Here is a 27,274-nt window from a genome sequence, read left to right as displayed (position 1 = left end):
TCAGCATCCCTGGGAAGGCAGGAAGAGGGCAGGAGTGATCACTGCTGGCGGTGAGCCTCATCTGCTCCATTCAGCTGTTGAGGATGCTGTGCTTTTATGGTCATCCATCTCTCTCTGTCAGGTTCTGTACATGTAGTTGACACTCAGAACTCCTTCAGCTTGAGAGAAGTTTGTGTGATGCTCGGAAGGTGGTGCCTGGAAAGAAGATGGACTTTAGGGATGGAAAGACCTGGGTTTGGGTTTTGGATCTGGTACCCCAACAGGCAAGGAGGCAGAACAGGTCTTTATCTCCCTGTAACTCGCAGTTCCATTTATAAAGCTGTTGAAGCTTGTTGAAGTCATAGCCGCTGTTATCAGTATAAGTGTTATTTAAGTCCCATGTAGTAATCATTCTCTTGTCTTTGTGATTCTTCAACTTTAAATGAACTGTTAGGATTTGGCTGAGGAAAGAATTACTGTGCTAATCAGATAACGGATCCTGAATTAGGTTGAACCTGGCCAGCCCTGGGAAGACCTACAGCTAACACTGCTTATGAACACTAATGTGGATTGGATTGCAGCCTGAAAACCTCTTGTTAAGTTAGTGGATTGAAAATATTGAGCAAGTGTATTTTAGGTGCCGTAAGATATCTGTGTCACAAAAACATAGTCAGGATGGCCTCTCTTTCTGAGGTGGGTGAAAAAGCCCTGTGGTCCTGGCACCTCATCTCATCATAGCAGCATGGCATAAGTCCTCCCCCAGAGCTGTGTGAGTGGTTCCTTCATCAGGGATTATCCCCCTGAGATCATCACAGCTCCCTGTTATTTCCAAGATTTCCCAACTGTGAACTATTTGCCAATGAGCTTGTTTTTGTTTGTTTTACAGTAGAAGTGAGAATGCCTGTCTATCACAATTGGGAAACCCAAGACTACATTGATAACTATGTATGTTTTATCAGGATGACAGCCAAGGAGGGTCATTTTGTAAAGGGAGGAAATAATAGCCCCGAATGCTTGTTAAATGCTGATGGGCTTCATTGCTCTCTTACCTGCCTGACGCCTGTGGGCATGTAAACAGAAGCAGTCTGTCCAGACAACCTGTGTGAGGTGTTATGGGAACAAAAGTGAGCGCTCGGAGCATGGTGCTAGTTGGGTGTTGGTCTCGCAGTCACACCAGCCACACAACTGAGATTGTTACACTCAAGGACAGACACTTTGATCAGACCCTCATCCCGGTTCTCACTGTGGTGCTACTGATATTTTGGGCTGGGTCGTTCTTTCCCATGTGACAGCTGTTCTGTGCATTCTAGACATAGAGATGGGGGAGGGACTCTACCTGCTGGGTCACCCTTGACCCGAGTTCCTGACAGCTAACATGTTTCCAGACATGCTGAAATGCCCTGTGAGGTAAAAGCACACCCTTAGTTGAGAAGCACTGCTCTGCCTATAGTAGCATAGGACGGACAATGGCATTGCAACATAAGAGGACTCTGATTGCCTTAGAGTGAGCAGGCTGGGCTCAGTGATGCGCCCCAACATCATTATCCCAGCACGGTAGAGGCAGAGGCAGGAGAATCTTGAGTTTGAAGACAGCCTGAGTTACCAGACTTAATAGGGAGACTGTATCTCAGAAAGAAAGGAGGGAAGGAAAGAAATCTGAGAAGTGTGTGTGTGTGTGTGTGTGTGTGTGTGTGTGTGTGTGTGTGTGTGGCTGTGAAGTGCCTTGGTTGAGGCTACTGCTCTCCAGCTCCACACACTGTCCTGGCTCGCGTAGGGGCTGCTGTGGGCTACAGGGTCGTAGCTGAATCTTGAACAAGCCACCTAACTCCTCTGAGCTTAGATTTCTTGTTGTATTATTATTGTTGTTTTCACTGAGGTGTAATGCACATACTGCAAAATTCACCTTTTATAAGTGTGCATTTAAGTGGTTGGTGATGTGTTTACTATTTGTTGTGCGACCATTTCATTCCAGAGTGCTTTATCACCTCGGGAAGACAACCCCTGTCCTTCACCAGCCGCTCTCCTTGCCCTCCTTCCTCTGGCTCCTGGCGATCACTGACCTGCTTTCTAGCCCCCTGCCTGCCTTCTCTGACATTTTGTGAGGGTACAGTCATGCCCCTTTATGTGGGACCCTCTCTGCTGGCTGTTTCACTTAGCACAGTGTGTTCAAGGTGCGTCCGTGCTGTAGACTATACCAACATTCTTTTACTAGCTGACGTCCTGCTGCTGAATATCCAACATTGTGTCTGTCCATTCACCAGTTGATGAATATTTTGACTGTTTTCTCTTTTTGATATTCTTAATAATACCTCTGTGAACATTTGTGTGGTTCCTAAGATGAGTCTGTGTTTCTCTTTTTCAGGCTCTGCCAAACTGTTTACCAAAATCACTCCGTTTTGCGGTTGCATTGGCAGTGTGCAGAGTTCCCATGTCTGCATCCTTGCCAACCCTAGCTCTCAGTTGTCTGTCTGTCCTTTTTCTCGAGACAAGGTCTTGTGTAGCCCAAGCTGGCCTTAAACTGCCAGTCACGTCTACCCTTTGATAACCGTAACGTGAAGTTGTCATCTACAGAGTCCACACTCAATAACCACAAAATAAAATTAAAAAAAAAAAATCACAAAAATGCTCATGTTCTAAGCAAACTTACAATTTTGTATTCCTCGCTGTCCCGGGCTAGGGGGACATGTGGCCCAGGAAGCACAGGCTCAACATGTCTGACAGACCATAGAGTTGAAGACGGTCTTGAACTCCTGATCTCCCGGTTCCCACCTCCCGGTTGCTGAGATCACAGGCTGCGCCACCACACCCGGCCTTGTCTTTCTGATCTTAGCCCTGTTAGGGCTGGAGGCGGCGCTAATGTGACTTTTGAGGTGAATCTTCCTCATGGCCCATAAAGTTGATTTTTTTTTTTTTTTTAAAGAAGTGCCTTCACTTGTTAGTCTGCTTTTTGAAAAGCTCTCTTGTAGCTCCAAGTTTTTCATTTATTTTACATAAACCATTGTGAATAATGGATGGGACCCTTAAGAGATCCATGTTTTGGAAGTTATTGGGGTTAGGGAGTTCCTTGGTGTTTATGAGTACTCTTACTTCCTAATGCTCATGTTTAGGGTGCAGAGTGAGTGAGTGAGTGAGTGGCCATGACCCTTCCCCTGCCCCCCCCCCAACAGTCTGACTGTGGAAAAAAAGAGACCAAGAGTCAGGGCAGCATGGGGTCATGTGGAAAATAAGCCTCAATTCACCTGTCGGCTAGGGAAGTTGCAGAGCCAGATGTGTTTGTTTGAGTGACAGCCGCACAGAAATTGCAAATCCTGAGTTATGATACTTAGTGTTTTTAAGATTCTAGAAATGTCTAGGTAAAAGATTCCTGTGGAAATCTAAACGACTTTTTCTTCCCCCAAATATTTCCTATAAGCTTGTGAACTGGAGCGGGTGTTTGGGCTCTCTGCCTCAGAGATGGGTGTGACTTGCCTGCCTCAACGCCCTTGCTTTCGACCTGAGACACCCTTTCTGCTTCTATTCTGTAAGTTAAGAGCAAGGCGGATGGGCAGAGTGTGCTTAGTCTCATGGTGACCTTTTGCTAGCGAGGACCTGGTTCTAAGAGATAATTAACAGACATGAGATGATTAATAATTTACCCTTTGAGTTCTGTTTCCATTAAAAAAAAGAAAAGAAAAGAAAAAAGGTCACCCTGTTAATGAGATGAAGTCTCTGTATTAGGTTCAGAAAGACTGACCAAGTCCTGTTGACCCTCAGTGCAGTGAGGCCTGGATGCTTGGCCCGGCACTCTGGACTACCTTCTCTCACGGTAAATACACCAGGCTGCTCCTCCACTCTGGCTGATCCTGTGATCCTCTCTGCCTTGTCTGTGAGCTCCCTGTGTGCCCTGCAGTCCCATTCCCTCCTCCTTTCAAAGCATAGTCCAGGCCTGTTTCCTGTGGTTCCTTCGCCTCCCTCCATTCTTCTCTGGCCTGGGAGGGCTCCTCTTGGCCTGCCTTGCCTGCCGCCTGTGGGCCGGCTCTCAGGGCCTTACCTGTGAGTCATTAGAGTTCTCAGTTCTTCCCGGTCAGGGACTGGTCCATCTCTTTTGCTCTTGCAGATTTCTGCTAGAGTACTTGGCATTTGAGCGGATACAGGGAAATTGTTTCTGAAACATTGCGTTATAAATTAAAAGCTAATCAAGAGTCTATGAACACTCCAAAGAACAACAGGAATGAATTTGCAAATAGTCTACTTTGAAACATAAAAGCTTTGGGGACACGATTTGTTTCGCCCCTTCTTAAATAAATGGCTTGAAGAATTTGTGTTATGAAGACAATTTATTACGTTATTACTTCTATTTGAGCATCAGTCTTCTAGAACCCCCGTGCAGGGTAAAGTGGGAGGCCTGGAAGGGAGGAAGTTGACTTCACTACCTTCAGGCCTGCCTGCTCAGCTGTCCAGAAGGATACCCTATCTTACACAGACTGACAGGCAGAGTCTTTAGAGTTACTGCTGCGTCAGACAGTCTCTGAGAACTGAAGCTGCCTTCTGAGCACATCTGTAGAATTCTAGAGCATGGTTTTAGGCTAGTGTGGATAGTAGAGCAATAGATTTTTACATATAAATGGCTGTAGGTGGATTTTTCTGTCCCACCAGCCAACTCCCAAATAACCACAGAGACACTTTTTATTAATTACAACAGATCAGCCAATAGCTTAGGCTTGTTTCTACCTAGCTCTTATAACTTTAACCCATTTCTATTAATCTACTTTCTGCCTTGTGGCTGTATATTACCTTTACTCTGTACTGTCATGCTGCTGTCCTGCTTCCTCTGTGTCTGACTGGCGACTCTGCCTTTCTTCTTCCCAGTGTCCCCTGTGTCTGTCTGTCCTGCCTATACCTCCTGCCTGCTAATGGCTGTTTACCTCTTTATTAAACCAATGAGAAGGCGCCTTGGCAAAGACACATCTTTACAGTATACAAAAAGATTATTCCACAACAAATGGCCTCTGGGAATGTCAGCATGCCCCATCAAAGCGTAAAAACGAGTGCCTGTTCCAGGGCAGATTAAATCAGGTTGGGTATATTTGGGTTCAACATACTTGGCTCAACAATAGAGAACATATGTGGTGTGTTTTGGAAAGATTTCTAAACCGAGCGTGTAAAGTAAAATAGGACACTCTCTCTGTGGTTAGATGAGTAGGTGTGATGACAGAGAAAGCCGCAGTCTCTAGTTCCTGGGGAAAGTAGCTAGTTTGTCCTTGACTCAGCCAAGATTGGGCCCCCTCCTTTCAACCTTATAACGTCTGTAGACACTCTCTCTCTTGTCCAGGAGGCTGGCTGTTCATTTGAGCTGCTGCTTTTTGAGTTTCTGATGCTGGGCTTGTGTTCTTTGCTCACACATCATTGGTTTCAAGCTCTCTGATGTACTTTTCCCATTTGCCTTTGGGCTGGCTTGGCCATACAGATAGTGAGCCTCGATGGATTTGTACTCTACTTGACTGAGGCCTTGTTTTCGTGCTTAGTTTTCTTTATTTCTAGGAGCTTACCAACAACCATGGATGTCTGGACTCTGAAGACATGGAGTTTTTCTTCCCTGCCCCTCCCCACTGTCTCTCTCTTATTTTAACTTTTCTATTCTTTTGACTCAAAACGGGATGGAGAGAGTTCTAAAGCTGAAAATGTGGAGGATTTGAGGTAGAGACCAGAATTCAGAATCACTTGCAAATTAAAGTTGTTACCATATCCACACCTGGGATGCAGAAGTAAAGAGTTGTCTGTGGGCAGAGCAGGTTCCTGTGAAGATTGGAGCTGGGCATCAGAGCTCCTGGAGGCTGTTTGCTTAGGAATGAAACATCCAGTGTCCAGTTGAAGTTGATGAATGTGATTTTCCCTGTAGACGCAATACTTGCTAGGTATGGTGGTGCTGGCCCCTGATGCCACCACTCAGAGCACTGAGGCAGGGGAATGGTGAGTCCAAGCCCGACTGAGCTCCTTTAAAACATTCTCACACACACACACACACACACACACACACACACACACACACACACACACTCACATGCACTCGCGCACACACACACATTGCACAGTATCTTGAAGGCGGAGGAAGAAACTGGTGGTGGAACCCTGGACAGAAGCCTGGTCTACACAGTGCAGGTTAGAGCATCTATACTTGGGTTTGTTCATTTATTCCTGCTGTGGAACTGTGAGCAGATCTCAGCCTGTAATTACTGTATATAAAATATAATTATGAAAATGATCTGCTGTCCCCCACGTTATCTTTGAGCTGTAAATAGATGTGGCTGTTAGTCAGCTCTCCAGTCACTGCACACAGTTGCCAGTTGACTGACGGAGAGGTGGGAACAGTGAGCTCCAGAAGCAGGGTTGCAGAACCACACCTCAAGCCTCTGAAGGTGCGGCCCTGGGCAGCAGTCTTACAGCGTGCTGTGGAAAACACTGTCGTCAGCAGGATTTCCTCCTGATGGCAGGGTTTTGACGACTTTAGCAGAATTTGCTGGAACAGCTCTTCCACACAGTATCCTCTAATTAGCAGGAAGCACATATATGAGTTGTATATAATTTGCAGAGAGAATCTCGCCAAATAGTGGCATCGTAAATTCATATTTTATGCCTGGCTGACTTTTTTTCTTTAGGAAGTAAACATGTAATCTTGACAGAAAATGTGAAAAACAGTAAAAGCCAGCCCACCCACATCTCTCCCTGTTTCTGCTAATGTCTCATCACCAAGTGGTCCAGGTTTCGGAGGAAGCAGAGACCAAGCACTGAGAAACGACTTAGAGCCAGCAAGAGACTCCTAGCTGCCAGGTGTGGAGCGGGCAGCAACACTACACTCACCAGCCAGAGACCCACAGGATGCACAGGTGACACTGCTGACCCCATCGTTCCGAGGAGCTCGGGGTTACATTGTGGAAAGGGCCAGAAGCATCCTGCTGTTACTCAGCAGTGAGACTTATGCCATTAAATGGCAGGTCGTGGTGACCGTGGTTGTGATAGGATTTGATGAAGGAGGTGATCTAGTGGATAGAGTCAACATAAGTCAGGGTTTCACCCTAAGCACTGCTGAACTTTAGGCTGGGGACTTCTTTTGTGCGTGCAGCAGTTATAACAACCAGAATTCCTCTGGACATCACCGCGTGTCTCTTGAAGAATATGTTTTTCACATTTTCTGTCACGTGGGGCCATGCAGTGGGGCCACCTGAGGGATTCTGGGCATTTGGGGCTGAACCGTGAGGAATAAGTCAATAGTACTAAAAGAATAGGAAGGACGGGTGATCAGGGACGGAGTGTAGTTGGGAACAAACATCCAAGGGAAGACGCAGAGGAATGTCTGAAGAGCCCCCCAGAGGTGTGGGTGAAGGTAGTAAGTATGGCAGCTGAGGAGAGTCACTTGGAAACTCCCATAGCAACTCTACAGGGTAATTCTACATTTCTCAACAGGAGTGATGGAAACTGTCAGCTGCTATTAGGTGTTCTTTGTTACTTTATATTTCTAGGTTTTCTTTTCCTTGTTTTTAAAAGTATCTATGGGTGGTAGTAGGAATATTCAAACATAAAAGTACCACTAAACTGGTCCTCTGTCACTGAGACTCTGGGAGGCTGTGCTGGGCTGGGTCTTCAGTGTGCAGGAAGGAAGGTGGCTGAGGTCTGGCCCAGGTGGAGTCAGAAGCTGGAGTGGTATCAGGGCTCATTCAAGGGCTTGGCACGTTTTATACTGCGTTTTCTAGTAAATGTTTTCAGGATGAGTGAGTAACCTGGGAAACCTCCAAGCCGAGGAGGCTGGACCTAGGACAAAGAAAGGGTCCTTTGGTAACTTTTAAATGACTTTTAAAAGGGTTCATAATGTCATTGAGTAAGTCTCTGGTTTGAGATTTTGGGTTGTCTTGATATATCCACATAAAACTTTTTTCTGTTTATTCCTTTTATCTGCTTCCAGTCCTGTGTGCTGGAACTTGAACCCAGGCCTTGTGCATGCTAGCCAAGTATCTTACCACTGGTCTAGGTCCCCAGCCCTTAGGGGTTTTTTGTTTGTTTGTTTGTTTGTTTGTTTGGTGTGTGTGTGTGTGTGTGTGTGTGTGTGTGTGTGTGTGTTTCATACATGTGCGTACACATACATGTGCAGGTCCATTTACTGAGGCCAAAGGAGGACCTTAGGTGAGCTCTTTCCTCTCTTTGCCCAATTCCCTGGAGGCAGGGTCTCTCACTGAACCGGAGTTTGCTGTTTAGGGCCAGGCAGGCTCCAGTGACCCTCCTCCTTTGTCCACCGCTGCTCTGGGGTGACAGGCATGTGCAGCCACGCCTAGCTTGTAGTGTTGTTCCCGTGGGTCTGAACTCAGTTCCTCATGTCTGTGTGGTAAGCAGTCTTACCCACTGAGCCTCCTCCCCGGAAACACCTACTTACCTTCTCTTAGACGGTGAGTCTGGACTGTGAATAACTGCCCATTTGAAACTGACTTATACATGTTAGAGCGTGGCGCTCTGTGTAGTGTATCCTTGCTCCTTGAGGTTGTAAACACTTTCTGTTTGGCACACAGTAACTTCAGGGATGCCTGCAGCTGTTTCTCACAGAAACAAAGGAGAGCATTTTTGTCTGTTTGTACTCTCTGTGAGAGGAAAAAATGTGATTTTAATTTCATCTTCGTTTCTAGATTGGCAGTAGCGTCAGATTGGTTGGCCTGTGCACAGACCGGAACTAGTCCTTGGGGCGCTTGTGTTGCGAAGACCCCGCCAGAGTTTGTGTGTTTGTTTTTCCTCTCTCTCCCTCAGCCACAGCCCTCCGCTACTTCTTCATTTCAAAGGAAAACAAAACTGGAGGTAGCAGCGGCTTCAAACACTGTAGAATGGGCAGCTACAGTTTTTAAAACGCAGCACGAACTTCTAGACATAAGAGAGAAAATGTGACTCAGGTCGAGAGAAAAGTGTGGGGCTAGAGATTCAGCTCAGCGGTGGAACGCTTGCCCGGCCCACTCAAGGCCCTGCGTTTGCTCTCCAGCACACAGATAGGGAGAGAGCAAGAGTGAACGAGGTGGGTAGGAACAGTAACATCACCCAGGTGATGAAATTGAAAGGACTTTATTATTATTTGGGGGAGCCATGTGATGTTTCAGGACTGTACACTGGATGCCGTTCATTGAAAACCTGTGTCCTCCAACGTCATCATTTTCTTCTGGTAAACAGCGCTGTTCCTGTCGCCACCATGCAATGGGACACTAGAACTTACTTCTGTTTTCTACCTAGGTACCCGTCACCCAGCCTCTCCCCATCCCTCTCACGTCAGTCTCCCAGGCTTCTGACAGCCACTTTTCTGCCCCTGGCTTGTGTGCAGTCAGCGTTTTTAGAGTCCATGTTGAGTGAGACCATGTGGTACTTGTTTTTCTGCTCTTGGCTTATTTCTCGTATCAAAGTGACCCCACACACACACACACACACTGAGGCATGTTGTTGAGGTGACAGGATTCCGTCCCTTTTTGTGACACAGTTGTATTCTGTGATGTCTATAAACCACATTTGCATTATTCATTCACCGGCTGATGACTACTTTGTTAGAAATCAGAGTGGCGGGTTTGGGAGGGAGCGGGCATGAAATTACAAGCCACAACACGCTTTATTAGGGGAGAAAGCCTCCCAGACATGGGGACTCGGATCCAGACAGAGGTGGAAGCACAATTAGGAGGGACAGAGGATTGTGTCAGAGACACATGATGTGATGGAGCCTTCAAAGAGCGGCTTTTCTTTACTGCCTAGAACGAAGCTTCATTACGAGAGAGAGCATAAAGTAAGAGTAAGCAAGGCAGGCCCCACAGATAATAGACTGGGGGGGGGCGGTGCTGGAAGGGAAAAAGAACACCTCAGGAAATCCTGGGAACACAGGGGATATTCCGGCATTTATGTTTTGGCAGGGTTCTGGTGGAAAGTTTCACACTACATCATTTAGTCTGACATATCCTATGCAACAAGGGCCAGGAGGATTATACACTTACCTTATTGTTTCAAGGATGAGGTGCAGAGCCGAACCACAGTGCTGGCCTTTAACTGTCAGAAAGAGAGAGAGGGAGCGAGTGCCCCAGCTTCAGGGAGTGTGGCCTTATCTCTCTAGGCTGCCAAATCTGGTCTCTTAGAGTGACCGGCATCTTAAAGGGGCAGGCCCATGGTCTAACACACTTAAGCTGTTTCCATTCCGTGGCTGTTGTGAGTTGTAGTGAATGGGCATGGCAGTGCATTCATCTCCTTGGTATATGATCTTATTTCCTTTGGATGTATACCCCACAGGGGAGATATACATGGTAATTTGATGTTTTATTGTTGACACCGTCTTCCATAGTGGGCGCACTGACTCACATCCCGGTCATGAGTGTTAGAGGGTTTCCTTTTTGGCTCATTTCACCAATATTTGGCTCTGGTCTCTTGTGTTTACTGTGGGCGACACTATTCCCTGGACTGTATAAAAAGGAGAAGTGGCGTAGAGTCAGTAATACTGCTTCAGTTTGTGTATGCTGGTGCAGTATCCACAGCTTCACTGTGTTTATCAGTTCTGATGAGTTTTGATCTTTTCAGTCACTTTCCCCCTCTTCTATTTACTTGGTTATACTGAGCATGCTTATTTTTATTCTGTATCGTGATTTCAGTCTGATATGCTTGTGAGATCGCCCCCATCCCCCGTTCCTCGCTATTGCCCTCATAACTCTGGTTAATGATGTCTTGTGTGTTTCTTGGCCAAATTTACTAAAGTCTTGATTATTATTCCTTGCTGCTGTCTCAAAGGTGATTGCATGGTGCTTTAGACTTTGTATCTTCTCATGACATAAACTCTGGAATTCACATAATTTGATGGAATGGGGAAGTGGTTCTTAGCTTTTTTAAAGATATGGGTTCTAGTCCTGCCTCCACTGTCACTCACATACTGAGTTTTTTTTCTGGTAAGTTACATTAGTAGGCTCGTTGTCTTATTTTCTTGTCAGGTGAGAGAGGTGATACGTGATGGAATGCTTTAGGTGTAGGATGAATGGCTGATTTCAGGGCTGTAGTCCAGGCCTTGGCAATTTCACAGTCATTGTTTCTGCAGATTCGCACCATTGTTTCTACAGATTCATCATGTGCAGAAGTGTAGGCAAAGCATTTAAGATCAAATGGGCCTAGCAGCTATAACCTCTCCAGAATTTGAAGTCATGTATGTAGCAAGACCTGTGGCTTTTAGACAGTCACAGTGTGAATGGGGTTATAGTCCAAGGTTTCTGTGTCCTGCAGCCACTCTCAAGTAAACACTCTGAGGCTTATATTAGTTGTAAATGCTCAGCCGATAGCTCAGGCTTACTACTAACTAGCTCTTATGACTTAAATTAACCCATTTCTATTAATCTACATTCTGCCACATGGCTTGTCGCGCTACCTGTCCTCCAGCATGTCCTGCTCCCTCTGTGGCTCCTGATGTCTCCTCTGACTCCACACTCCTTCTTCCCATCATTCTCAGTTTGGCTTTCCCCTGGTTATCAGCCTGTCAGCTTTTTATTAACTAATGAGAGTAACACATATTCACAGTGTACAGAAGGATTATTCAACGGCATTTCCCCCTTTTGTCATTTCCCCCTTTTTGTCTAATTAAAAGGGAAGGTTTTAACTTTATCATCATAAGATTATATATAACAAAATGTTATTAAGAATTACAGTTACAGTATCCAGTCTATTTGTATTTGACAAAATTAGAGAAAATACTCAATTATCTATCCTATCTTGGTGAGTCTAAAGTTTTACATTTAATTTATCTTTTATCATAACTAAGAAAAACTATAACTGTGACTATCTAGTCTTTAACTCTGTCAAAGATCCAGAAGGGTGAAATGTTACCTAATGACAGGGACATCTCACTGCCTGGATAGTCACCCAGAGTTCCTCTACAATGTTGAGGCATCCAACTCTAGCCTACAGGCCTAGCATATATGACAGACATTTCTGTGAAGCAGGGAATTTTGAAGGACCATCCTAACTTGTCTTGGCAAAGTCCAGCAATCACCTTTCTTGTGTCCTACTGGTCCAGTTTGAACAGTATATTGTCAGCAATTGAGGCAAGGGCAATTCTTTGTCCACATGGCTAGTTTTTGCCATAAAGAAAACAAACTCCATATGGAGTTTCTTTGATGTCCATAATCTTTTCTAAAGTAGATTGATGCTGCCAGGAGCAGACATGTCTCACTGTTATGAAAAGTCTTAGATTATTAAATATATTAAATGTCATATTCTATAGGTCTTTGAAGTGTTTGAAGACACTCTGTCTATCTAAGTATATCTGTGTATGACCTTGAAAACATACCTGACATGACTATAAGTTTGACTATTATGGATGACTATTAATCTGTATTTCTTAATTATATATTACATTTTTATATGAGCTGCATAAACATAATACCTTAAACAAAAATCAAATTATATACACAGTATAACAAAATTAACTTTAAATTTGTGTCAATAAACCAAAATCTATATCAGTGTAAAATATTTTTAGATTAATAGTTGTTTTTTGGATTAAAGTAGGTTCAATAATCTACCCTTTTATCCTAGCCTTTCTGTATCTCTCCTTTTTCTTTTCAGAAAGAGATCCTTGAGTCTAATCTCCATTGTTCATCCTTTTTCCTGACCAATAACAACTTGTAACTAACCCTTCTTAAATGATGACAACTATCTATAGCCAATCTTTTGGGAATGTGGGTGCAGTTTTTTAGACTACTTCTGCTGACTGGGGGCACTGGTAATCTTTGAGGGAACCTTGAGAAAATCAGGATAATTGTTAAGTCTTGGCTGTAGTATTTTGTGAGTCTCGATCATCTCAGTCAGCAACCTAGAAGCTGTTCTGGTTGCTGGATCACCTGGGCCATCATTTTCATTGATATCTGTTCCCCTTGTTCTGCAAATATATAAACTTACAAAGGTAACATACATATCTCTATTAGTACAAGCATAGATTGTACATTGTATATAACTCAGTTAAAGATGATTTTTTGTTATGTGTTTGAGGAGGTAAAATATACATTACATGTCTTTTTTTTTTTTTTTTCTGGTTTTTCGAGACAGGGTTTCTCTGTGTAGCTTTGTGCCTTTCCTGGAACTCACTTGGTAGCCCAGGCTGGCCTTGAACTCACAGAGATCCATCTGGCTCTGCCTCCCAAGTGCTGGGATTAAAGGCGTGTGCCACCACTGCCCGGCCACATCACATGTCTTGTAGTTCTTTTAGGTTTATTTTTTTATGTTTCTAGCCAGGATTTTCAGGGGGTATTCCTCGATCAAACTTGATTTTCCTTAACCCAAAATTAATCCATAGTTTCTCATTACCTGTGGAAACAAAAGCATAACCGCTCCCCAAAGCAACATACCTTTTGACTTAAATTTTGAAGTCAAGATATTTTTAAAACATATAGGTTGGTTTATTTAGTAGCTTTTATAATCAAATGTCTTTTAGCAGTTATCATTTGCTCATTAATAGTCAAAAAATCTGAAGACAACACAATAACATATAGGATCCAGACTCTTTACATGGCTTATATTTTTTTTACTCTATTGCTTTTTAAGGGACTTTTTCTACCCTTTTTCTTTGCTCCCTCAAGCCTACATATAGTTTTAAACACACTGTAACCCGTTTAGAGGGTTTTTTTTTTCTGTCTGAATTTGTCTTTACTGCATATCTGTAACCTTTTCTGTCTGCATGAGCAAAACCCCTAAACCCTCCATGTAGCGTGCTGGTTGAGCACTCAAGCCTGCAGGCAGCGACTGGAAGAAGCCTCTCTGTACTGTGGCCTGTGTGAAACACTGCAGGAATCAGCCATGTGGCTTAGCTCATGGTGTGCTGGCGGCTGGCTCTGTTTTGCAGGCGGCTGTCAGGAGACTCGTCTCTGCACTGCGCCTGGCCTGAGACTGAGACTGAGACTAGGAAGCTGCGTTTGTCTCTGTCTTTGCGCATTTAGAAGCTTTTTTTTTTTCAAGCTTTCTCAGGTTTTATGTTGCAATTATTGCAGAATGTTAGGGGACCATGTGTAGATGGAAGTTTTTGTGTCCTGCAGCTGCTCTCAAACACTCTGAGGCTTATATTAATTATAAATGCTCAGCTGATAGCTCAGGCTTACTACTAACTAGCTCTTACAACTTAAATTAACCCATTTCTATTAATCTACTTTGCCACATGGCTCATGGCTTTGCCTGTCCTCCAGCATGTCCTGCTCCCTCTGCAGTTCCTGATGTCTCCTCTGACTCCACCCTCCTTCTTCCCATCATTCTCAGTTTGGCTTTCCCACCTAACTTCCTGCCTGGCTACTGGCCTGTCAGCTTTTTATTAACCAGTGAGTGTAATGCATATTCACAGTGTACAGGATTATTCCACAGCATGGGGGTAGTGTGCTCTCATTCTTGAGCTGTTCAGAGGATGTCAGTGAAGAGTGTTCTGTGCTGGAGTAGCGCTGTATTAGAGGGGAGCGCTTCGTTGGGCATTGTAGGGAGAGTAGTAGGTCAATGCTGAGAAGGCAGGAGGGCATTTGAGGCAGAGGGGAGTAGAAAGGAAAAGGAATTCTAGGAATAAGATGGGTATGAGAGAAGCCTTTACATGTAGAAGTCAGTTGGGACCAATACTTGATGAGGATCAGTTGTCAACCTCAGAACAGGAACTTCATTCCATCATCCAAGGAGGCCCTGGAAGGCTCTGGGCCAGTGAATTGATGTAGGAATGAAGTTTTTGATTTGGTTTGGTTTGGTTTGGCTTGGTTTTGTGTCTTTTCCAGGCTGGCCTTGAACTCAGAGATCTGTTTGCCTCTGTCTCCTATGTGGGAAGCTTTAAGATAACTTGCAATACAGTTCTGAGGAGTCTCTCAGGAATGAGAGGCAGAGAGTGGACATGTGCAAGAGCGGTTGAGAGAGGCTTAAGAAAGAGTGACCTGAGGCCACAAGGGTTCAGGCAGCATCAGCAAGTGTATGTGGGACTTGGCTGTTGCCCTGGGAGATGGGCCGGTGACTCTTGCAGAGCTCGAACCCTCCCGCCTGAGAGCAAGGCTCTCAGTTCTCCCCATAGCATCAAGTACACAGGCCACAGGTGCTTTCAGGACTGCAGAGATCAGGCTTGCCACTGCCCCATTGGCCAAAGAAAGTCACGTGACCAAACCAGACTTAAGGCGAGAAAGACTCCACCTCAGGTGGGAGGAGCTATGGTTTTCCTCATTTGTGTTGGATACAGAGGGAAGGTTTATGAACTTTTTGGTGTGGTTTTTTTTTTTTCCTACTGTAGTGTATTAACAAGTTTTTTCATTTCTCTTCGAAATTAATAAAAAACACTTTGTGTGTGTGTGTGTGTGTGTGTGTGTGTGTGTGTGTGTGTGATATATATTTTTTATTTTACAATATCATTCAGTTCTACATATCAGCCATGGGTTCCCCATTCTCCCCCCTCCCACGCCCTTCCCTTACCCCCAGCCCACCCTCCATTCCCACCTCCTCCAGGACAAGTCCTTCCCCGAGGACTGTGATCAACTTGGTAGACTCAGTCCAGGGAGGTCCAGTCCCTTCCTCCCAGACTAAGCCAAGTGTCCCTGCATAAGTTCCAGGTTTCAGACGGCCAACTCATGCAATGAGCACAGGACTTGGTCCCACTGCCTAGATGCCTCCCAAACAGATCAAGCCAATCAACTGTCTCACCTATTCAGAGGGCCTGATCCAGCTGGGGGCCCTTCAGCCTTTGGTTCATAGTTCATGTGTTTCCATTCATTTGGCTATTTTTTTTCAATAATTGAGTAAAACTGAAATTTATTATATGCCACAGTCGTCCTAGGGACCTCCATGCTATATATATAGCCTCTATGGTTCTATGGGTTGTGGTCTGATTGTTCTTTATTTTATATCTAGAATCCACCAATGAGTGAGTACATACCATAACTGTCTTTCTGGGTTTGGGTTACCTCACTCAGGATGATTTTTTCTAGTTCCATCCATTTGCCTGCAAATTTCATGCTTTCATTGTTTTTCTCTGCTGAGTAGTACTCCATTGTGTATATGTACCACATTTTTTTCATCCATTCTTCTGTTGATGGGCATCTAGGTTGTTTCCAGGTTCTGGCTATTACAAATAGTGCTGCTATGAACATAGCTGAGCATGTATCTTTATGGTATAAATCAGCATTCCTTGGGTAGATGCCCAAGATAAAAAACACTTTTAATACTGAAATAGTTGAAATGAAAAAAAATGTAGCTTACAATTCTTCTCTTCATTTATTTGTGAAATATAGCTGTGGAGTAAGTTGGGTTTTTTCATGACTACATGGTAAAGTTTGGATTAGAAAACAGGAGTTTTTCCAGCCCTCTCCGTGGACCCAAGGTGAAAGTTGTCCCGGGCTCTGTCTGGCAGCCTGTGTGCTGTGGCAGAGTTGGGAATCTTTACTCTTCGGTCGGCTTCTCTTTTAGTTTCTGTTCTCTGCTGCTTTTCCTCCTGGCTCTGCACCGTTACAGACACACACTGATGGGTGTGCTCCCAACTGTGGCCCGCTGTCCTGACTCCAACTGGAGATTCATGAAAAGGCCTTAATCAGCCAAGCATCCATCTCGGTACGCATTTGAACTGTGGAAGCAGGCGACATAAAGAACCATTTCATCAAATACCTGCAGCCTTTGAAGGCATCCAGAAGTCCCTTGATGGTGTTGCACAAGGTCACATCTAGGGCAAAGGAAGCATGCTTGAATGAAAGAAACAGTCCAGCAGAGTCCTAACTGCATCACCCTCTTCTGTCCCCAGAGAACCCAGAGCAAAGGTCCTGCCTGGGCTTATCTCACACTTTAGGCAACTGAGGCTGGGAGAGAAGCCAAGGCATTTTCCTAAGACTCCCACCCCGCAGGACTCTGATTATAAGCAGGCCAGTCTGTGCCTGCCCCATCACCCCCAGGTTCCTTCCCTGTCCTCTGTGTGTGCTCAATTTGTATGTAATTAAACTCGCTTGCCCACAATTGTACATATTCGATCTCACTTTGAATAACCAAAGCCACATCTCATTGATTATGCCTCCTCATTTGCAAGTGAGTCCAAAGGCTCCACAGAGCCTCCTCAGCCATGCACACTTGGAATGTAAGCAAGAGGTGACGCCTATGGACCGACTGACTCCACAGGGCTGCTTAACCATACACATCATCTGGCACCCTCCGGGGGAAGAACTAGTCCTACAAGTGAGGCGGAGGCAGGGAAGTTGATCTAGAGGCCACTGCCACAGACTAGGGTCTGAGCCCGAGTCAAGTGCAGTGTGACTTATTTAGCCTGTCTCCTGATCCACTCCCCAGAGGTTGCTGGGGCCGGTGAAAGCCACAAGCATCTTCACTTAGATTTCCACGGGTCACTGAGTGACCATGCCCCATCAGCAAAGCCTGCAGCACAGGTCCAAACAGCGCACTGCTGAGGTGCCTGGGGGCGTGTCATTAACACTGAGGTGCCCGTGGTGGGGCCCTCAGCCGATCCGGGAGTGTATAACTGAAAGGGAAAGGTTTGCCATGCAGCGGTGTTAGGAAGGTTGCTGTCAGCCATGTCTGAGGGGTTTGCTTCAGAGTCTAGAAGCGTTTGGGGAAGAGGGTAAGGGTAATCTAGTCAAGGGTACCAATGAGAAGCAGATAAAACAACACACTTGTGTGATTTTCAGTTAGTATCAATTTACAGATCCAGCAATTAGTAAAAAAAAAAAAAAAAAAACAAGCACTTTTCTGTGTTAATATTCTGATCTGCTCCCTTGAAATCCCATCCCTTGGGGCCGCCCTGCATCCTGACATAGAAGCCTCTTCTTAAGGAAGAACCTTTCTCTCTCTCTCCATTCCCACAAGGTGTACACACCTCAACCTCTCTTCTCTTTCCCTCTCTCTCTTTCTTCTCTCCCTCTTTCCTATCATCTCTTTGTCTCTCTATTATAATAAACCATTTCCGTGGGCGGATGTAGTGTCTGGGTTGTGAATGTCCACCCACCACCCCACCGCCATGCCCGCATGGAGTGGGTCACCTGCCAGCCCACCGCTGCATCTGCCCAGCATGCCAGCATGGTTCCCTACACATGTGGGATACCCTCAGGGTCCCCACATAATACATTATAACATTATGTTCTTGTGTTTAAAAGAGTATTAGTAGTAGAATTTAAACAGGAATGTTCTTTAGTTAAGACTGACTTCTTCAGTAACTGTCAGTCAGAAGCAGTGTGTTCTCTCTCATTCAAGGTCCAGATTGCTCTGAATCATTGCAGCTGTTTACAGTTAGGTAGAAGAGTCTAGATAGACTGCCCTTAAATTCACGTAGCTCTAAAATTGGGAAATCGGGGTGTTTGAACCACGTTTCATGGGGTTGACTTTCAGTTAAGTTAGATTGCTGTTTTGGTTTGAATAGCTTCTCCTCTGCACAGAGCCTGAGTAGGGGGGATCTGCAGTCTTGAACTCTGTCATTCTCACCGAGGCCCACCTGTGTGACCAGGTCCCTGCTTACAGATTCTGCACCGTGGAGAGAGGTGAGAACAGCGGTGAGGAAACAGCGGAGAAAAGGCTAGTACGTGCAGGCTATGAAAGACCCGGAGTGTGGCCGGAGAGGGCGGATGCCCGGGGAGCTAGTACTGCTCCTGGGAGTGTTTGCTTCCAGCTGCCTGGGAAAACCTTGTGTGGTCATCAACAGATCTGCAGCGTGTGTCCACTGTGCGCAAGGCATCGTGTGACCGACGCACTGTGGACGGAACCGGCAAACCCGCCCGTCTTTCGGGTGTCTATAGTCCAGGTGGGGGGACAGATGTGCAGACGTAAAACAAGTGCCAGCTGTGGAGAAACAAATGAAGGACTTGAAAGGGAGGAGGAAGCTCTAGAATGGCTGGTTAAAAACTCCAGTGGGTGAGGAGGGCTCACTGGGAAAGAGAACCAGAAATGTCAATTTATTTAATATTTTGATTTTTTGTTTTTTGAGACAGAGTCTCATTATGTAGTCTTGGCCATCCAAGACTTCTCTGTATAGACCAGACTAGCCTCAAATTGGCTACAATCGTCTTCTCTCTGTCACCCAGACTTAACCTTATTGGGGGCTGATTTGTCGAATATGGCAAGTTCAGGGTAAAGAAAAGCTTGGGGTGGCAGCTGGAAGATGTGAGGCTTTCTCCTTCACCATCCCAGCAGATGGTGTTGGTTTGCTGTATCTCCTGCTCACCATGTCAGCAGTTCTGCGAGGAAGAAGGCTCGACCCTCCTTTCTCACCCCCTGCGTGCTGGGCTGGTAGACACAGCCACATCTGTCTCAGTTTGTGAGGCTTGCTGCCTTTGTCTCTCCGGTTCCGTCTCCAGAACTGCGTTGGGGATCCCTTCCTGCTCCAGAGATTCTGGGGAAAACTGGTTTCCGGCGCTGAGCCAGGGCAGTCTCAGTGGGACTGACTGCTTATGGGTAAATAGCTATCATGGGCAGTGGCTTCTGAGTGTTAAGTGAGTAAAAGCAAGTGTGAGCTGCATGTACCTTCCACCCGTGGATGAATTGACACAGAGGGAGTCACCTACTGTGGAGTCACCAACTGTGGTCCTACACTTTGCCCCTCTAACATTTGTCCAGCAATGAAAAGAAAAAGATACTGCATGTAAGGTGTGTTTCGTCCCAGAAGATTCGAAACTTGGAGAGAACGGAACGTTTCATGTGGAGGAAATGATCTCGGAATACTGTTTATGTTTGGATCCTGGTGTCCGGTGCAGTACATCCTGCTGTCACCTGGGGCCCACCCCTCGGGCTGGGTGTTCTCCGTGGCCCTGCCTCCCGAGCAAGCCTGGGCCCCACAGTTCCAGACTGCACCCTGCAGCTTATAAACACCGGTGTGCTGTTACTCATCTTCCTTCCTGCATCCAGCGTCACAGACGTCCTCTGGGATACGTGGTCCCGTGGTTGCATTTCCCCTACCCTGTCCATTTGGTTAACTCACTGGAGTGTTGGCTGATCGTCTGTGGTCTCCCTCAACCCGGTTCTCCTTTCATGTTAGTGAAAGTAACCTGGAGGTCAATGGCAAAATGCTTTGAGTTGTCTTCCTTCCTGTTAGCTGGGGAAACTTTACTGACCCAGCAGGCAGTTCTCTGTGTGACTCTAGTCTGTCCACTGACTGTCTCTTAACTTTTTGAATAGTCACACAGGCTCCCACTTGGTTTTTAATCTCCAGTCCCTCTCATCTCCCACTTGTCTCCCCACTTGGTCCTTAATCTCCCTGTACTTCCTGTTAGTTTCTTACATGACCTTCAAGAGTTTTTCTTTTCAATATAACAAATATTTTCTTCATTGCTTTTGTTAAAAAAGAAGAAGGGGAGGAGGAGGAAGAGGAAGAAGAGCCTGGTCTACACTTTCTGAAACCTATTGATCAGTCTTACAGATCTTTCCAGAATGGTGTTAACGATTCATAACAGGGTTGCTTCTGCTTTTATTCCTGTTTTGTTCTTTTTTTTTTTGGTTTTTCGAGACAGGGTTTCTCTGTGTAGCTTTGCGCCTTTCCTGGAGCTCACTTGGTAGCCCAGGCTGGCCTCGAACTCACAGAGATCCGCCTGGCTCTGCCTCCCAAGTGCTGGGACTAAAGGCGTGCGCCACCACCGCCCGGCTTCCTGTTTTGTTCTTAAGCTGCAGGGTATGAAATCTCTTTGAAGCACAGGCGTGGCTGTGCCTCTTTTTAAATCACTGAAGTTAAATGGTGGCCGACATGTACAAGGAATACTATGGGGCGTTGAACCCTTTATGAACCTTGTGATTGATGAGTGTGTGGAGATGGCAACTAGTGGGCAACAGAATAGCATCGGCAAGGTGGTCATACGAGGAAACAGTATCATCATGTTAGAAGCCTTGGAAAGAGTCTAAACAATGGCTGGTCAGCAGAGGAGTCCACATCCTTCCCCTAAGGACTGTTTGATTGGGGTGCAGAATTGGGTCATGTACATTTTCATATGAAACTTTTTGCTAAATAAACTCTTACTATATTCAAAAAAAAATACAGATGGTCTCTGTGCTGGTTAGTTTTATGTCAGCTTGACACATACCAGAGTCACCCTAGAAGAGGGAGCCTCAGCTGAGAAACGCCTCCCTAAGACCAGGCTGTAGGCAAGCCTGTAGAGCATTTTCTTAATTAGTAATTGGTGTGGGAGGACCCAGCCCATTGTGGGTGGGGCCACCCCTGGGTTCTGTAGGAAATCAGGGTTGATCAAGCTAGTAAACAGCACCCCTCCATGGCCTCTGTATCAGTTCCTGCCTCCAGGTTCTTGCCCACTTGAGTTCTTGCCCTCACTGCTTTTGATGATCAACTGTTATATGGAACTGTGAGTGAAATGAACCTTTTCCGCCCCAAGTTGCTTTTGGTCACGGCGTTTTATCACAGCAACAGTAGCCCTAACTAAGACATTCTTATTCTCTACAGTACTGTGTCAGTCTTCACTGTTGTCTGGGAGAAACCTCCCTCCATTTCTGATGTCTTTGAGTTTTAGTGTTCTGAGTCATTTCACACAGCTTTGAGGTCTTGGCTCTAAAGAGGGAGGGTGTTGAGACCTAGACACTCTGAGACATTACTCATAGTCCTATAAACTGCTGTGGCCTTGTTGAAAGCAGGTTAGCATGGGTCCATTATGAGCCTGAAAACCATCTGTGCAGTTTGAAAGTTGAGTTTCATTCATAGTGCCTGTTGTGATCACACATGCCAGTGGGGTGTGCTGAAGAGGCTGAGGCTGGAGGGTCAGAGTTTCACTCATAGGGCCTTTACCTGAAGCAGTATCAGGAGATGCACTGGGAGCATTTTTAAAGATACTGTTGTAGTCTAACTAATTGTGTCCCCCTCAAATGTCTGCCTAATGTGACAGAATTAGGAGAAAGCTGTTGGGAGACAAGGAGTGAGTTTAGTGCCCTCCAGCATGAGGGAGCTGTCTTGTTCCTTCTACCAAGTGGCGTCATAGAAAAGGGTTATGTCTGTGACCCAGGAAATGGTCACTGGCTGGATACCTGTTCCGTAATACTTTGATCCTGGGCTTCTCAGCTTCCAGATTGATGAGAAATGAACTTCCCCCTTTTCCTAAGTCATCCAGTCTGTGGTGTTTCATTATAGCAACCATAACAAACAGACTGAGACAAGAGTTCATTGTTCATTGCATGATGCTGTTTCAGTAACAAAAGTTACAAATAGACCAAATAGTCAACAAGATAATATGCCTAAGTGTGTTATGTGTACAGAATATAAGATGCTGCGGTGTTTATATTCTTGGACAGTAGTGTCCAGCCAAGGTGCTTCAGGCAGCATCTGTTGGCATTGAATGTTGTGATGGCCTTCACAGAACATACTGAGATCATTGTGTGTTCAGAACCCAGGCTGCAGTGAAGTAATTGACCTCACGGGTCAGTGCTGCCAGAAACATTTCAGGTTTATTATGTGTTGGGTTTTGAATTAATATTTGGCCTCTTGCATGTTCAAAAACTTTACTGTTTTTTTGCCATCCCTATTCCCCCACCCACACAATCAGTTATGGGACCCCATATGAGGGTTTGGTCAGTTTTAACATGCTGGGCTCTATTCCTCTACTCTGGATTTTGGCATATGTCACCTGAGTTAGTAGAACTATAGACCATTGCTTTATGATCTCAAAACATGGGCCTTTTTATAGTCAAGAATATAAATAATCAGGTATACTTGAGTGTACCTGCCCAGAAATGTGCATGGTCCCTCGGGGCAGAGGGAGGGTTACAAAAGAAGGCTATAAGGCAGGAGGATGGCAGTGAGTGTTTTAGTAGCATGCACATCAGACCTTGATCAGACACTGGGGAACTACTCTTAATTGGAAGACGCAAGCAATAAAATCATCTTAGTTTTCAAGCAGCATGAGTAGATTATCCTCCTTTGAGTTGAAGTTTCAGACCAATATAAGCACATTTCTGAAATGATGTATCCAGTGTGAGGGAAGAAAGTCACACTTTTCAGAAATGAAAGATGGCTCCTTTGAAGAATCCGAGAAGTCATTATCTTTTGGATGTATAACACACCACACAGTAATTCTCAAATCCACGCACCTGAGCTTAGCGATGCGCTATTTTGCCAGCATTTTTTCTGTGTCTGTATAACCTTACCATCCTGTTCGCATTTGTGGACCCAGTGATGGAGTTGTTTGCTTATAGCATAGTCCAGATTTCCAACCTCAGAGACACATACTACTGGTGATTTCTAAGGGGCATTTGGGGGATGGAGGTGGAGGAAATCTGTGTGAGGGTTTGTTCTTCAAGCTTTAGGCTGTTCATTCCTTACATTTTAAAAGAGGTATCTTCTCCAGTCACTTAGAAAAGGCAACCATATTTTATGTTTAACATGCTGTGTTTAAGACATTGAGTACTGGTGTTCCATGTAAATTAGTGGGTGCGTACCATTACATTGAAAAGGTTGCTCACATTTGAAGACATCCTGCTGCTACTGAAACTGCTGAGGAGCACACCTGACCCCTAGTGACTGGAGAGGGAACCGTGAGGGTCGGAGGAATAGAAAGGGTTAAGACTGAAATATGCTTGTGGTTAATCTCACCTAGAGTGAGGAGCAGCGTTTCCTCTTGCAAACCAAACTGATGAAAGATTCTTTCTGGGTCATGATTATAGCTGTGGAATATCTGAGAGGAATAAAAATGCTGCTCTCCTCAGTCACCAAAGTGTTCATCTCAGATGGGGTAGACATGGCTTACAAATGACCTCAGCAGAGGGAGCTTTACTGGTTATAAATGTCAGCTTCTAGCAGTGGGAGATGAAGAGTGGCTGTGGCCTGCTGGGAACTAAGTGGGTGCCTCATCTCACCTGCCACCACGTCCTCTGTCCTTGTGGGCAGTCAGAGTTGAGTGTCAGCCTTCTGGGGTGTCTGAGTGCAGGAATCACTGCACTGGAGCTGGCTCAGTCCTGGCCTAGATATACAGTGAGGGAGCTGTGTACATCCCTTCTGACTATGGGCAATCTGGAATAGTTTAATCTGCAAATGCATACTTACTGCCGTCGGGTAAACATTTCTCTTGCTTATCTTCCCTCTAGATCAAGAAGAAGCAGCAGGATGTGGTTAGATTTCTGGAAGCCAACAAGATAGAGTTCGAGGAGGTGGACATCACCATGTCAGAAGAACAGAGGCAGTGGATGTACAAAAACATCCCCCCTGAGAAGAAGCCTTCGCAGGGCAACCCTCTGCCACCTCAGATATTTAACGGCGACCGATACTGTGGAGTAAGTGGCTGGACTGTTCCCACACTGTGTCCCTTTGTGACCCGTAGCATGATAACCCGGAGTGAGTTTGCATCCTGTAAAGGCGGTAACTTCATGCAGTACCTGTTTGGCGTCATTGGGCTAGCAGAGGGGAAGCTCAGAGCAGTCAGGAATTCTGCATCACGGACAGGGGGGTTGCTGGAGAATTGTGTAGTGTGTAACCGAGGTCAAGGGTGTCTCTCAGTCATCCATCCTGTCCCTTTGTTTGCTCTGGGAGGGAAGTGGAGAGTGTGTGTTTACCGTGTTCTGACTTTTCAAGCACGTCTCTTCATTAAAGCATTTTTGGGCCAGATTGAAGAGGTAATTATTCTTGAATCATTATTCCCCGCGGATAGCTGATTAGAAAACAGAGTTCATATTCAAAAAAGATTATCAGCAGAGGGATTACTGTGAGTATTTAAAATCTGTCTTGGTGCCTTCCTGCTGGGTAGTATATGGGAAAACAAAGCCAGTTTTGTCTAGTCGTCCACTTTGCTTATTTCTTAGGTTAAGACATTCTGAGAAACTTCTTCCTACTGAGTAGGTTGGGGTTTGGCTTTTACCACAGCTTTAAACTCCATACACACGTGTCTATTTTGGGATGCAATTCTTTAGGCTACAGTGCCTGGGTGTTGCCGATGCTGATGCTCTTAAGTAGCTGGGTTGTCATTAGGGTGGAGAAAGGAGTAATACTGTGTTTGGTGGCTGTAGAGGCGTAGAAGAGAGGGGGGAATCAGAACGTAGGCCCTCGAACCTCCTGTGCACAGGCATCTCAGTAGTGATGAGCCGAGTCCTGCGCCCATGACGCTTGTCTGCCTGGTGTTGTCCATGGCATCTGTTTATCATCACCTTAAGCCTCAATTTTCTGATCCTTAGACTCGTTACATCCCGGACTCCCGATCTTGTCCACCTCCCAGGTGGTGGGATTGCAGGTGTGTGCTACCATTCCCAGCTTTTCAAGTTTAGTACCAGGAGCCACCCCCTCATCTGCAGGTGCGCCACCACAGAGCTACCCACCAGCTCTGGTGGGCTGCTCTTTGCGCGAGGGTTGGGACTGTTTGCAAAGCTCTTCTTACATAAGTTATCCCGTGGAGATAAAGGCTGGGAGATTCTGTTAGAACATCAAGAGTTTGTACTTTATTGGGGAAATGCAGAGAAACAAAGGGTGCCTACAGTTCCTGATGGCCAGTGTTTATACTCTGTGGGGCTTGATGACCAAGCTGAGGGATTAGCCTTTGAAATGCTTGTGAACTGCAGCTCAGAATAAAGCTGCAAGGATTGGGTTAGCCCAAAAGGAATTTCAGGTTAGGACATGAATTTAAAATCACCGTGACTAGGCTCAAGTTCGTCTTGACTAATCAAAATAAAGACTACTTAATTGACTCTTTTTTTTTCTTTTTTCTTTTCTTTTTTTGGTTTTTCGAGACAGGGTTTCTCTGGGTAGCTTTGCGCCTTTCCTGGAACTCACTTGGTAGGCCAGGCTGGCCTTGAACTCACAGAGATCCGCCTGGCTCTGCCTCCCAAGTACTGGGATTAAAGGCGTGCACCACCACTGCCCAGCCTCTTGACTCATTTTTTGTCAATAGGAATTGTTTGTGTCCTCCTGTAGTGTAAAAACCTGTGCCTCGGGATCGACTAATTCTCAGAAAACTTCCCCTATCCGGCTGCTCTCTAAATGTTTCCCTGTAAAAAGCTGTCAAGATCCTTGAAGTGATGTCTGGTTGGGGAGAGTCAGGGTGATGTGACGGATGAGGCAAAACCTCGTAACCCAGTTTGTTTAGCGTCTGAAGCATTGGTTGTGTGACAGGTGGCAGGGAAATGCTGTGGGGAAATGGGTCCTTCCCGTGGACAGTTCCGGAAGCCTTGCAGCTTGCCGTACATCTCATTTGTGGAGCTACCTTTCAGGTGTAAAGGTCCAATCGTATCTGGCTGTAGTGGATCAGATGGACAGAGACCACCGAACAGTGACCATGGCCCCTTTCTCGTGCTGTAAGCTTGGCCGTGGGTAAGCTGTCCAGATGGTAAGCTGGCCATCACCAGTTGTATACAGTCCACTTTTCATCCCCCATCACAGTCCAGCTGAGGAACGGCTTGCTGTCATTTCACAGAGTAGCAGAGGACAGTGGATCAAAATGGCTGGTTTGGGTCGGGTCATGAGGTACCCACTCAGCAGGCCTTTTTACCTTTCCTGTTTGCTTCAGTGCCAAGTGGCCACCAGTGGTCCACACGGACCTCTCTGTGATAATAAGAGGACCGGCTTTAGCGGCCACTCTTGACTTGTCGTCGTCGACTGCCCTGACCACACTCTGCTCCCCATCTCCAAGCTCTGCCCGCCTTGACAGTGCTTATCGAAATTTCACCTGACTGTGTGTTCCTCAGCAGTCCCTAGACAAATGTGTTGTTCTGCTGTGAGCTGTCCCTACTCCTCAGCCATCCATTTTGATCTCAAATGAGAAATCGCCTGAATTTGCTTTTTGTCTATGTGATACATGTAAAATAGACATCCGGTAGTAGATCATCAGCAAAGGAGAGGAAGAGGGAAATGGACGTTCGAGTTATGTATCACATAGCCGTATTTATTTAAGAATGTGTTCCAGTGTCGAATCACAGATTGCAGTAACACAGAAACTGTAGTGATTTTTGCAGCAGCCCAATAAAATAGTACGTCAGAAAGCCTAACACAGACGCCCGCGCTGTCTTTCCCTGGGACGCTGCTGGTATGAAAAGCCTTTGTTTTGTTTTTGTGACGTCATTCCTAGGCACAGAGTTCTAGGTGGGGAAGCACTGTGACTGTTGCTTCATGATCATCTGGTCTCCAGGGACACAGCTCAGATGTCAGCTGCCGTTTCTGGGGCCCCCGGGGTGTCTGTCAGTCTCCGCTGTGCCGAATTTGAAGGTTTGCTGCACGCATGTGCAGTTCGAGGTTGCTTGGTGAGTCACCAGTGAATGAAGTCTTTCCTACAGGTCATTGTTGAGTGCTCAAGGAACTGTAAGTGTGACTTACATTCTCCTCCGGTATTTCCTTTGAAAGCTTTCTCCTTGCTACTGTTTTTTCCTGAGCGTCTATTCACTCCGG

At 45.7% G+C, this 27,274-nt stretch overlaps 1 protein-coding gene across 2 annotated transcripts in view; it reads left to right on the top strand.

The window, feature by feature from the left end:
- The window catches only part of Sh3bgrl2 (SH3 domain binding glutamate rich protein like 2), a 63,384-nt gene that overhangs the window by 16,423 nt on the left and 19,687 nt on the right, over window positions 1-27,274 (top strand). For both annotated transcript variants that reach the window (XM_016003858.3, XM_076576757.1), the window contains exon 2: window positions 23,995-24,180. In XM_016003858.3, coding sequence (XP_015859344.3) covers window positions 23,995-24,180 — 186 coding nt within the window. The remainder of the gene's footprint in view (window positions 1-23,994; window positions 24,181-27,274) is intronic.

The sequence above is a fragment of the Peromyscus maniculatus genome, chromosome 7, assembly GCF_049852395.1.
Source record: "Peromyscus maniculatus bairdii isolate BWxNUB_F1_BW_parent chromosome 7, HU_Pman_BW_mat_3.1, whole genome shotgun sequence".
In the NCBI taxonomy this organism is placed as follows: Eukaryota; Metazoa; Chordata; class Mammalia; order Rodentia; family Cricetidae; genus Peromyscus; species Peromyscus maniculatus.
The sequence above is the reverse complement of the archived record's forward strand: the minus strand, read 5'-3'. Positions and strand labels throughout refer to the sequence as shown.